At 49.0% G+C, this 12,574-nt stretch overlaps 1 protein-coding gene across 3 annotated transcripts in view; it reads right to left on the bottom strand.

Moving 5' to 3' along the window:
• Positions 1–981: 981 nt before the first annotated feature.
• The window catches only part of LRCH1 (leucine rich repeats and calponin homology domain containing 1), a 154,439-nt gene continuing 142,846 nt past the window's right edge, over positions 982–12,574 (bottom strand). For 2 of the 3 annotated variants that reach the window (XM_053916316.2, XM_053916315.2), the window contains one exon: positions 982–3,147. In XM_053916316.2, coding sequence (XP_053772291.1) covers positions 3,037–3,147 — 111 coding nt within the window. In that variant the 3' untranslated portion in view covers positions 982–3,036. Of the gene's footprint in view, positions 3,148–7,257; positions 10,824–12,574 lie in introns of those variants that run through there. The other variant, XM_024568455.4, reaches the window with a different exon arrangement.

The following is a 12,574-nucleotide window of genomic DNA, read 5'->3' as shown; positions in this document are numbered from 1 at the left end:
GTTCCTTTAAGAACTCGATGGACACACCTGAAACAGGACAGATGAAGCCTGGTTGCTTTAAAAGAAATACTTTCCTATCAAACAGCGTGTATGTATTTTATATATATATATATATATATATATTTATTTATTTATTTATATAATATATACTTTTTAATATAAAATATTTTATACATATTTTATATACACTCTACATGCTCTGTATAGCATATACAGAGTATATATTTTAAACACTCAATGGGAGAAGACATCGGGTTCTTAAAGTTACAACATTAATTAGTACTACTTAAGTGTAAATTAGATTATTTTAAAAATTAGTGCTATTTCAGTATCAGTAGTCAAAACGGAGCCCTATAGCGAGATACTAAGCAGTCTCATTCCCTCCAATGAGATCATTTCATTAACTAATTTTGTACATGTTGGGGATAATTCCTTTGTAAAGAAAAAGAGCTCTGTACAGTGAAGATTTTTTTTAATTGTTCCATTATGTCCCCATTTTCCCCCCATTACTCTCCCCTGCCCCACCCACCCCCACCTCCCACATTCAATCCTCCCCACCCCGTTGTCTTTGTCCGTGGGTCCTTTATACATGTTCCCTCACGACCCTACCCCTTCTTTCCACTGTTACCCCCTCCAACGGCTTCTATACCCCCCAAAGCTGTCATCCATTTCAAGAAAGACCCCCTAAGACTTCTTTTGTGACCAGTGCCAACCTTTGCCTCACATGGGTTAAGTCGATCAGAAAATGGTTTAAATTCAAAGTTTTAATGGCTGAAATAAGGAAAGGGAGGCTTATCTGCACTGCACGCATTCTGCCCACGGGTGGCGCTGTCAGCCGGTCACACGCGTTTTATCGCACGTCCAACAGGGCACAGGGATCTTAAAGGCGACTTCACTACCACAAGGGCCGCACTTGGAAGGAAGAATGCTGTTTTACAAAATATAAAAGCCATTTGCGTCATACAGACAACGTCAAGAAAATACTGAACGTTAATGTCCAAAGAAAAATTTTAATTTTGAAAAAGAAATCTCTCACAACAAGGATTACAGAGCTTCATGTTGCCATATATACATGTAGAAACGACAACAAAAAATTCCAGGACCCTGCATTCTGAATGCCCGTCAAGGTGCAGCAATCAAAATCCCTATTTCCGTAACCACCCTTGGAACACGCTTACGTGGAATACGCTCTTGGTTCAACACATCTCTACGTCATCATGCTATTGGACAACGGGTATTTGTGCAGTACAGGAAAACATTAAAATACATCTTAAGTTAGGTTAAAGTGCACAGTACATTTAATAGGAAGTAACAGAAAGCTGCCAATTCAACCACTATCCTCAGTCACCCTCCTGCCCCGCCCCGTGCGTGGCCGCGGCTGCTGTGCCACTGCACTCACGCGTGCTCATGAGGCCGTGAAAGGGGGCGGACTGGGGGGGGACCCACAACTGCGGGGTGAAGGCCCGTGCAGGGACCTGCCCGAAAGCGAGTGGGAGTCTCACACCCACACGGGCGCCTTTCCTTTGCGGGCTCTCTCCCGGTCACCTGTCGTTTGAACTCGCTCCCTCCTAGACCACGCAGCCTCGCACACGCCACTTGCTGAACCTTCTGCTAAGCTCACCTCGGGGTGGCGTGCAGCCACCTCCCCAATTCACTGACTCACTTCTAGAGTTTCCCCCCTGGAGACCGTGAATCTTGCAGTGTTTTGCGGGCAACTCCGAAAGCCACCGACTGGGTGACCGACCATAAAATGAGCATCTCGAAATCGTTCCCTCTTTTAAAACTGGCAGTTGCGGGAAGTGCTGGTTTCCTGATCCAGGTCTCTGGTGTCTTAGGGAAGGAACTCTGGTTCCCTCTCAGCAGAAACTGCCCTTCACACGCTTTTTGGTTAAACGAAAAACTTAGTATACTCTCCGCTTTCCTGCCCCACTTCCTTAAGATCTGCCTTTGGTGCTAGACTTCTTTAATGACCCAAGTTGCAGTGCAAAATGATACTTCAAGACACACAAAGCTAACACGTAGGACTTCCTTGTGTTAAAATGTGAATGTTCTGTGTATAGCAAAATAAGTATGAATCCCAAAAAATAATTGTTCACATTTTATCTTCAAGTTTAATAATGTCTCTTTTTTTTTCTCCCCATCACAGCTATTTACAAATCACTTTGGGGTGCTCTCTGGGTTTCGGTCAGTGTATTGTGTCAGAGGACTACAGGGCAGTGGGAACGTAGGCACCTGGATGGAATGCAGAAATATAAATAAGACCAATGTTACATAAACCCAAGCGGGAGCAACAGCTCCCCAGAAAACAGTTCTTGACACAGAAGCACCTGCGTTTTGCTGAATTTTTTTTTTTTTTCTGAGTCACATATACCAGAAAACATGATTACTGAGACCCCGGACTACTGCACACCAAAGAGGATAGAAAATAACTCAATATTTATAATATTAAAATAAAGTGTTTAACCACAAAAAAGCAGTAATAAAATAGTTTCCTAATTTACAATTTGCATCCAAAGGATGAATAACCATTCACTAATAAATAATATTTATATAAATATTTTGTATGTTGAAAATAGTTTTTCGTTTTTTTTTTTTTTTTAAAGGCAATGGTCTCAAGAAACGTCTTGAAAAATTTGGTGGTGAAAAACGATTGAGCCCCCCTCCCCCCATTCAATACACAATGAGTTTGGCTTTAGTAAAACAAGTGCATCTTGCTGCAGAACAGTTGTGCGTGGTGTTTTGGTAATGGCCGTGGGTGAAGGCGGGAGGGATGCAGGAGGCTGTGAAAGGCCTTGATGGGCTGTTCAGTTCTTCATGACCAGATGCCTCACTGGCTTCGAGAGAAATACCTGTCACATGTTGGTGTCGGAGGTCAGTTCTGAAAGGTAGGAAATCTCTTAGGCCCTCCCTTAAATGCAGCTACAGACATGGAGCACAGGAAATGGGGGGAGGGGGCGCGGGGGCGGGGCCGAGAGCAGAGTTCCGGATCTCCGATGGGAGGAGGGCTCCAGCAGGTCCGAAGGTCGGGTGCTGGTTTCAGGTGAATAGGGCCTTCGTGACAGTCACATCTAGCAACGCTTGCACAGTGACGCCTACTTTGACCAGGCCTTTCTCCTCGAGGATGTGATGGGGCAGACACAGCTTATCCTAGAAGAAAGAACACACGTCAGTTTGTAGACAACCGGCCCGTCGTCACACCATCTGGCCAAGGGCACTGATGGAGGCTAAGCGAGTTCTGGCACATGTCTGCCTGGTCCCAGCAGACGGTGGTCCCTCCCTTGCTTTCAGCCCATTACAAAGGGAAAATGACAACAATTTTACTCCATTAAGAGTGGTTCCAGAAAGGTGCTGACCTGAACATTTAAAAAACCTTTACACCAAGAACTGAGATACACCCAGTCCACTGGACACCACTCATCAAGGTCACACTAGCTTGTAATCTTGTTGTTTTTTTAAAGATTTTATTTATTTATTTTTAGACAGAGGGGAAGGGAGCAAGAGAGGGAGAGAAACATCAACGCGTGGTTGCCTCTTGTGCGCCCCCTACTGGGGACCTGGCCTGCAACCCAGGCGTGTGCCCTGATTGGGAATCGAACTAGTGACCCTTTGTTTTGCAGGCCAACACTCCGCTGAGCCACACCAGCCACGGCTGGCTTGCATTCTTGTAGAGCAAAATTGCAAATAGCCTTTCACATGTTTTACAGCAACTCAAGTACTCATTTATACAGACCACACACTGTTCTACTGAGCAGAAGCTTGGGTTCAATTCATTGTGCTTCGTGTGATCTCCAGAATGGAGGTGTGCTGATGGATTGGTCTTCAGAGCTCACGAGCAGCCTTGCAAGTAAGTGTTCGGCAGCCTCTCTCTGAGTCTCTTTCACACAGAGGTGAAAGACACAGGCGGCCGGCTACGTTCTCACACTGTGCTTTTGCTCTTGGGAAATGTCCAGCACACACACCTCAAGGAAAACGATTCGCACAAGCCCATTCCTTGCATACAGACCCCTGCATGCTCAACCAAACTGTGTAAAATAACAGGACAAAGTAACTTTACACCTTTGTCGCTCAGCTCTGGGAAGGAGGAAGCTGCCTTCCAGGATGTGTCTGCTTGGCTCAGGAAAGATGCCCCAGCAAACGCTGCCTCTGGTCCACCGGAGGACAGGGTGCGCTCCACGGCCCCATGATCGCCTTTCTTCAGGAAGGAGTGACAAGGGACCTGCCCCTGCCCAGGAGGTGGAGACAGCGCTGAGCAGGAACAAATCGGGTCTCTGGACAGATGCCTCCTCTGCATGCGACTCTTGCTTGAGAAACCAGACCTTTCTGGTGCCTTCATGGTAGGACTCCCCATAAACTACTATGGATACGGGCCTTCTGGTCTTGAAATACATCTTCCAGGGACATGACACCCCCAATAACTTGTTGCTCTGCCTCAATAGGTCAGTTTTCCTACACTGTCTCAACCATCTTACCGCCCTTACCGCAAACTCCTTCTTGAACTTGCGGGAAATTCAGAGCATCTCAGACTACCTCTAGGTCTTAAGAAGCAGCCATACGTTACTGTAAGACCACTGGCTATTTAGAGCACAAGGAATTTTCTCATCGCCAGCAGCATAGTAGGCGGGCAGGCGAGTCGAGGCTGCTGGCCTGTGGAGTCAGAGTGGCCAGATGTCAACCTGAACTGTGAGTGAGACACTGCGCCCTGGGCCACGGTGGGCAGCAGTGGGCTTCCTCCTCGGCCACAGCCAGAGGTCAGGGTGTGTCCCTTCCTGACGCCACAGGCTGGTGAGGTCACCTGCAGCTCACATGTCATTGCCAAGGTTGGCTCCACCAGGGCAGGGGCGTGTCTTTCTCATTCTTATAACCCCGAGTCAGCATCTGGTTCGGCAGGAAGTTATAAATGGCCAGTAATCACGCTCCCAGTGCGAGGCATTACTTGGGGAAAAAGTAAAATCTTCCCTTTATGGGAAAATCAATCTGAAAATGAGTTAAAGAATTGTTCTAAAAACAATAACTGCCTCTCCTAATAAAATAAAGATGAGCATCCAGTATTTTCTCTCATAAAAATATCGGGAAGGATTTTCTAAGCTAAAAAAGCAATATAAGAAAAACCACGAGGAAAAGGATAGAAACAATTGATTGCTTAAAAGTTTAAAGCTCCCATGTGTCAAAACCCCTACATTAATTAAAAGATAAAAACAACTGTAAAAAAGTGTTTGCATCAAATTACAAGGGTCGTATACGACACATAAGCTCAGTCAGTCAGTCAGAAGCACAGTGAGGGACTGACAGCACATCGGACGAGGAACACATAGAAATTTGAAAACGAGGGTCTCGCCCAGGCATCTCCATAGGTTCTGTCCTGAACGTCCCTGAGCTACTTAGTGCTAACACTTCCCGTGGGCCGAGTGTGCACACGCCATGGCCTTCCTGAGTCCTATCCTGGGTCCTGCTTGAGAGGGGACAGGTCTCCCCTGGTGACCACCCCGGTCCCACTGACGAGCAGCGGCTGCTGCAGAGGAGGGGTCTGCAGAGGGTCTGCACTGGCGGTCACGGCTGGGCAGACTGAGCGCTCCGTGGAGGCAGGGGTGGGCAAGCACTGAGGCTGCGGCCTCCTACTAATAGGACTTTGGAGACAGAACAGAGTGAGTAGCTTAAGATCGCCACCTCTCCCAGGCCTTAATTTCTCCAACCAGCATTTATTTCTCACCGTCCACGTGTCCCACACCTGAGCCAGGTGCGGAGTCCAGGAGCCTAGCCAGTCAGCCCTTACGGCTGGCGACGAGGAGCAGACAGAAGATGGAAAAAGGTGCCCATGCCTCCCTCATGCCTTCCTTTCCCTCAGGCCCCCTGGAGGAGCCCGCAGGTGCCCTGGGTTACTCTGACAGGGCCACAGGTGCCAAAAGGACCCGAGCGAGATCACAGACACCCGCACACAGCAGGGCAGGTCTGGCTCTCTCCTCACACTGTCCCGCCACGGGCAGGGCTTCCAGGAGTGAGCCAGAGGCTGGGGTCCGGGAGGGACTGCTGTAGACCCACAGCTGGATGAGGGAGCACAGAGAAGGGCCGCCCCTCGTGCATACTGGACTTGAACTACATGGACTTGACCAGCATTTACATTTCAATGTTAGAGAAGCCGGATGGACTCTGGAAGCACGCTGTTCTAATGTGGCCATGAGCTTCTTTCGTTGCGTTTTCTTTTTAAAGTGCAGAACAGTCATAAAATACTCTCCTGCCTGAAAAGAATGCGTCCGAGACCCTGTGAGGAGCACATGCTCTGTCCTCTGTCGCCAGTGGTGAAACCTGTGGGGTTGGCTTACACCCCCTCTCCCACCCCACTCAGGACCCCGGCACACAGGGCTGCCCAAGGCAGGTGGACCAGAAAGACAAAAAGCAGCGTAGACCTCCTGGGTACGCCCTGCGCGCCTGGCATCCACACACCGGTGTGCTTTGCTTCTTTCTTCAGGGCGCCTTCTAAGACAGACACAATACCTTCACTTTACCGACAGGGGAACTGAGACGGAGAGAGCTGATTTAAGTAGCTTTGCTGAGGACACGCAGCTGGTAAGCACTGGGACCAGGATTTGCACGTACGTCTCTGATTGGAGTCGAGGCTCCTCCCGGACATCATGCTGCTTCCCCGGACGACCGTGATCAACAATGAGTGTGTCTTGTTTTGTGCCCACGAGACAGGAGGGGCTCTGGCCCCTCAGAGTGCTATCCAGGCAAGACCTGGCACATCTGACAGCAGGTGGGGGGGACCCAAGAACCCTCAGCTCGGTGGAAGGCATTAGCTCTGCCACCCGGCTGTCACACGGAGGGACAGACAGCTTGTCCTGGCAGGAAAAGCATCCCAGGAGCAGGCAGCCCACCTCCACTGTCACTGCCTGACTCTCCTCTCTCTGTTGTCTGCCGCAATCCCCAACAGCTGCCCACCCGCCTCCCAGGCCAACTGCTGGGCAAAGCCACCTCCTTGCCGCCAGCCCATCTCAGCTTGTTCCGTCTGCTGGTAAAGTGTGAATTCCTGGCGCTAAGTTGGCTGAACCCTGACACGTAATGGTCTACAGTGTTTTGACGTCAGAGAACTTCCCGTTCCTGCTCTGCCCCAGGAGACCACGCCAAACGCTCTCAGCCAGAGACATCTCCTTTCTGTTCATCCGCTTCCCTGCCTCCCCACCAGGCTGCCTTCCAGGCCCCCCCTCACCTCCCTACCCGCACCCCTGCCCCCTGGCTATTCCCACACCTCTCCTAGGTCTCAGGGTAAATATCATGGCTCCAGGGGGGTCCGCAGACCCCCTGCCCACACCCCCATCACGGTCAGGTCCAGAGTCGTGTGCCTGACCCACCACAGTCCTCATCCCACGCTGCATCCCTCTGTATTGGTCTGCTGGGCCCACTACGCACGGTCCGAAAACTCCGGCCTGCCGCCAACCCAGCCCACAGCCTGGTCCTATAAATGGAGTTTTGTTGAAGTGCAGCCCCTCCCGTTCCCTTGCACATCGTCAGTAGTCAGAGCAGAGCCGGCCTGGCCCGCAACACCTCAAACACTTACTACTGAGCACTTCGCTGAAAGCAGCTCGCTGATTCCCAGGCCAGGCTGCAGCTTTCTGAGGACATGGCCACCTGTCCCGGTCACTGCTGCACAGCCACGGCCTGCCGTGGGCCACACACACACAACGCTCCTTCGGTGCTTGAGGGATGGAGCAGGGAACACCGGCGTGAACCAAACTGTGGTAAAGAAGCCGCAGAACTAGCTGGGCCCTGGCAATCAGAGGGGAAAAAGCACCCAATCTATACGCCTGATTGCTTATTGAGAACTAATTTCAAAATCTGAAGCCTCATTTAAAGAAAAAAAAAATCTCAATAAAATCATACTAAAATCTTCTTCCCGTAATCCGAACTCATTTCAGGCTCCTGAAATTGTAACCCATGGTCCATCCCCTGGAGGTGAAACACCTTTTGTCCCTGACGGGGCAGGTGTGGGTCATAACTTCCCACTCACGAGGGCATCGGCAGACCTTCACTCATCCGCCCTCGCGGAAGAAATTCCTACCTTCCTTCTGAGTTCTGCAGAACACCCCCCACCCCACACACTGCCCCGCGCCCACCCCATTTGGTCAGCGTCTCTCCCTGAGGACAGTAAGCTGGGTCCAAACCACAAACCCACACACTGAGGGAACTAAGAGGAACTAGTCGTCACGCATCGTGGAAATCCTGGCACTAAGAGGGGATGTGCCACCTGGCGAAGAGAACTTTCTATTTCAGACAGAAAGTGTAAATAAATACTTGGTTTTTCTTATCAGGCCTGGGAAGGATATGCTGGAAAAAATGCTCGTTCTTGTCCGAGGAAGGGAGATTTAGTATGCATACGTACACCCACAGCTCCATCCCTGACCACCTCTCGGTGACAAAGAGGTGGCCCAGTCCCCCAGGCACACGGCGATGGCAGCATCGCGCCGGCACAGGGGCAGGTGCACGGACAGCTTGGGGAAGCACCACGGACGGGCTTAATATGCCGCACAGAAACAAACGGCTTGATAAGGGGCAAGACAGTTCGTCCGAAGTACTGCCTAAAGGGCTAGACTCATTGTGTTCTGCTAGCTGCTGGACCACCGCATGAAAAACCACCACCCAACAGACCCCGAGAGGAGCGGCACTAAGCTAGGGAACAGTAGCAAGTCGACACAGAACCACAGTAAATCTGCTCTCGCGTATTCGGTCTACTCGGTTTTTATTGATAACATTTCCTTTCAGGGGGCCCCTCGGAGGCGTCTCTCTTCTCCCCCTTGGCCACCCCCAGGAAAAAGAAACCACCAACCAGTGGCCCGGACACCCCGCAGGGCTGGGCGGAAAGGCCGAGCGCTGCTCTGGCTTTGCACAGATACATGCAACAATGGGCTGAGAAACACTCGGAAGAGCCACCCGAAATGTGTTTATTAGGCAACTTGCGGCGCAGGGGGCTTGTCAGACATTGTACAAAGGGACTTTATTTTGTTACAGACTCACGAGTACAAGAGAGCACCGAAGGCAATTCAGTACATGTTCACACAGCTGAGGTTCATTCCGTAACTTCCACACACCCTGTGTCTCACCGATCAACACAAAATCCGAAGGAAGAGGCTCAGTTAACTCAAGACATTACCACGTAAAGAATGCCTCCTGTTAGGAAGGAACTCTGAGCTGACCTAGCAGCAAGGAATCTTTATGAATATACTCTCCGGGATTCATGGAAATGTTCATGAAAATAAAATTATCGTCTTTGTAGCCATCTGGGAAGGCCCCTTGCATCTCAGGAAACTAGGACTTTATCTTGAGGGAGTTAACTCCATCAGCTCCCCAGTTTAATGAACAGTATTTAGCAACAGATGCAGACTGAAAAATAGGGGAGATTGTGATAACCCTGGGGTAGGGCCTTCTCATATTAGAAAAAGATACCCCAGAACCAGGAATATCTTGGCCTAGATAATATTCTATTGGTTTTATCTTTTAATTACAAGCTGATCAGATGGCCCTGCAGCAGATATATTGGCAATCAATATATAATCCTTTAAGCTTACTTAAAAATAAAAGCAGCTTGCTAACAAAGGTTAAATTAGAATTTCAATTCACTAGAGATGTTATACTTCCAAAATAAGAGCAATCTTATTATTAGCTCCTGCCACCATAACTCAAGCCCCAGGACAGAGAATGTTCCATGACTCACGGCTTTATTTGAAAATAAATACAGTCAAATCCATCCTATTCTGGACCTGTTGTGATGATGGGGTGTAGCAAAAGCCAAAATGACCTATTACAGTATTTAAAAATAGAACTCTCTTCTGCAAAGCGCTTTTCTAAGAGCCTACAGAGAGAGGCTAACAAGAAGCAAAGATATATGGGAGTTGGTGTGCAAGCAAATCCTCCAGGGGGCGCTCTAACAGAGACGGCCTCTCCCTTCCCTGGTATCCCTTCTGCCGGGCAGGCGGGCAGCTTTGGCTCAGGCAGCAGGGCACCAGGCTGGCTCAGGGCAGAAGTGCGCAGCACCCCTCCCTGGATCCCCTCGCAGCTGCCATTGGAGGAAACAGCGAGGTATTCCACTGAATGGCCAGCAAATCGGTCATCCTCCACATGGTATTTTCCGACTTGGTCAGTTGTGCTTTTATTAAAGATTTGTGGGGACCAAATTGGGCCAAAATGCTGGGTTTTTGTCTCCCCTGCAAGAGGCAAGGGGTCCCTCTGCAGCTCAATTGCCCAGTCCCGAATTAGGCTGGATTCAACTTAAAACACTGCAAAGGAACAATTTTCACATTCCCCTTTGCTCCTGCTCTGGAAGCTTCTTGCACGCCCCCCACGGCGGTGAATTCCACCGGGAGGGAGAGGAGGAACCGCTGGCACTGCGTGGATGAGGAAGCATGAGGTAGCGTGAGGTATGAATACACTGTCGTCCTTGATCTTCAGTAAGTTACCTAATGGGGACGGCACTCTATCGAGCTTGTGCTTTTGGAAAATCTGGTTTGTGAATGTTCGGCTTCCACACTGGACAGGCTACTAAAGAGCTAGCAGGGATGGGAGTTTGCGAGGCAGAGGCGCAGGTGGAGGAGGGCCCCCGGGGCCAGAGTGAGAGCAGAGCGCTTAGGCCGCTATGCGGACAGGGCACTGCAGCGGTAGGTGACATAGATCAGCACTACACAGAGAATGTGGACAAGAAAGAGGCTTAGAAGGTCCCTGGCGCGGAGGGCAGGAGTTGGTTGTGGGGGTGTCTCCCCGAGGGCCAGCAGAGTGTCAACAGTCTTTCGAATGTGACGGAAGTCCAAGTGCAGGATATCACCCGGAGAGCAGAGGTCGGCCTATTCCGAGGGCAGCCGTTAGGACAGAAAGAGACAGTGCACACCGTTAAAAACACGCGGAGCAGCTGGAAAGAAGCACACATTTCTGGTTACTAGCAAATGGCAACAGTAGCCGCTTATTGCAAGCAGGTGAAACCTGTTCCGCCATCACAGATTTTTAAACCTCATTCCAAAGGAACAGTAGCATGCCCAACGTGTTTTGTGCGAACAGGACAAAGAGATCCCTCACCCCCAACCTCCCTAGGAAGGAAGAGAACGTTCTGCAATTTATCCATCATTCTGGCATTCAGCAGTTTTAATATTCAAGGGGTATCGTGTGCTCGCTGATGGCATCAAATCAGTTTTTCACTTGGGAAATTTTGGTCTTAACCTTACTAACAAAAACATATATATACAAACTTTGAAGTTTAATCCTCACCTTCACCTTTCCTCACTATCCTCTTAATGCATTTTTCCCCACCCTGGTTTATGAAGAATATAATACACCCATTTCAGTTATTTTCCCCCTAGGATTACTGAGAAGCCCCAGGGAATGCTAGTTCTAATTAGATCTCTACATGTGTCAATAGTACATTAAGTGTCATGGTTTTGCAAGGACACATCACCATCAAGGAGACTTATTAGAGATGAGATCAGCATGAAAGCACACTCCCACGAAGGGTTATCTTGTGAATTTCTTCACCATGAAACAGGCATTGGGGGCGGGGGGCGAGATTTCCACTCAGGTTTTGCCTACTTTAGAGTCACCGTGTAAGGAGGCGGAGCTCTTTACCAACTAAACGCAAAAATGAGCAGCTCAGCCTGTCGATTTCACCTCCAGATGTCCACCGCTGCCGAGAAGCAAACAGTTGTATGACACTGAATTCCTGAACCAGGCACAACAATAGCTTAAAATTGACACTGATGACAGTTGCTACGTCAGAATGAAGGCAGTTGTGGTTTTGTGTCCAAGTGAAACAAGTACTGAAGATATTTGTGACAGAGTTCATAAAGGCAGCTTTGTTTGTAAATTAGGCAAAGCATTTAAAATATAGATAGTATATATTTTATGACATACTTTGATGCAATATTGCCCTGTGTTTTAGCTTCATTGCTAAGTAGATACAAATCAGAGCAACGATTTCAAGGTAGAGATTTTTGTCTTGCTTGTGTCCTCTGATGCCTCAGGTGAGGAGGAATACTATAATATTATGTGGGCTGAAGGAGACTGAAAACATTCTCAACTTATTTGAACTTATAAAGGTAGAGATAGCAACAAAGGATTTTTTAAGACAATAAATCACGTTGTACCTACTGAGACTGTCTCTTCCCAGATTTGGAAGAATCAAGCTACCGCTATTATTTCCCCAAGCATTAAAACATCTACGCACAGACGAGAAAGATTTCACTGGGAGAAAGATGCCAGTCAGAGATTAACAGATGGAGAGAGAGCTAAGAGAAGTGTTCCATTGCAATATGAATTTTCTATTGCAACGCTGTGCTTCGCCAGTGAAATCCGGGCAAAGTAGACATAAGACAAAAGGCATCCACCAGCTAAAACGTGATTTTCACAAACGTGGTATGTCCAGGTCAAACGCAAATCCTTCTACCTGCAGCGTACGTTTCAATAATCCGCCCAAGCCCTATGGAACACGTCTGGCCCGCGCCACAGCAGCTCCATCATAGAACCTGAGTCTGCCCGCCTCTGCAGTGTGCGGGGCACCCATTCAGCAGGTGGGCAAGGCACACCGCTCTTCTGCTCCCAGAAGCAA

Source organism: Desmodus rotundus, chromosome 13 (genome assembly GCF_022682495.2).
Source record: "Desmodus rotundus isolate HL8 chromosome 13, HLdesRot8A.1, whole genome shotgun sequence".
Taxonomy (NCBI): domain Eukaryota; kingdom Metazoa; phylum Chordata; class Mammalia; order Chiroptera; family Phyllostomidae; genus Desmodus; species Desmodus rotundus.
Note: the sequence above shows the minus strand (reverse complement) of the source record. Positions and strands in the feature narration are given on the sequence as shown.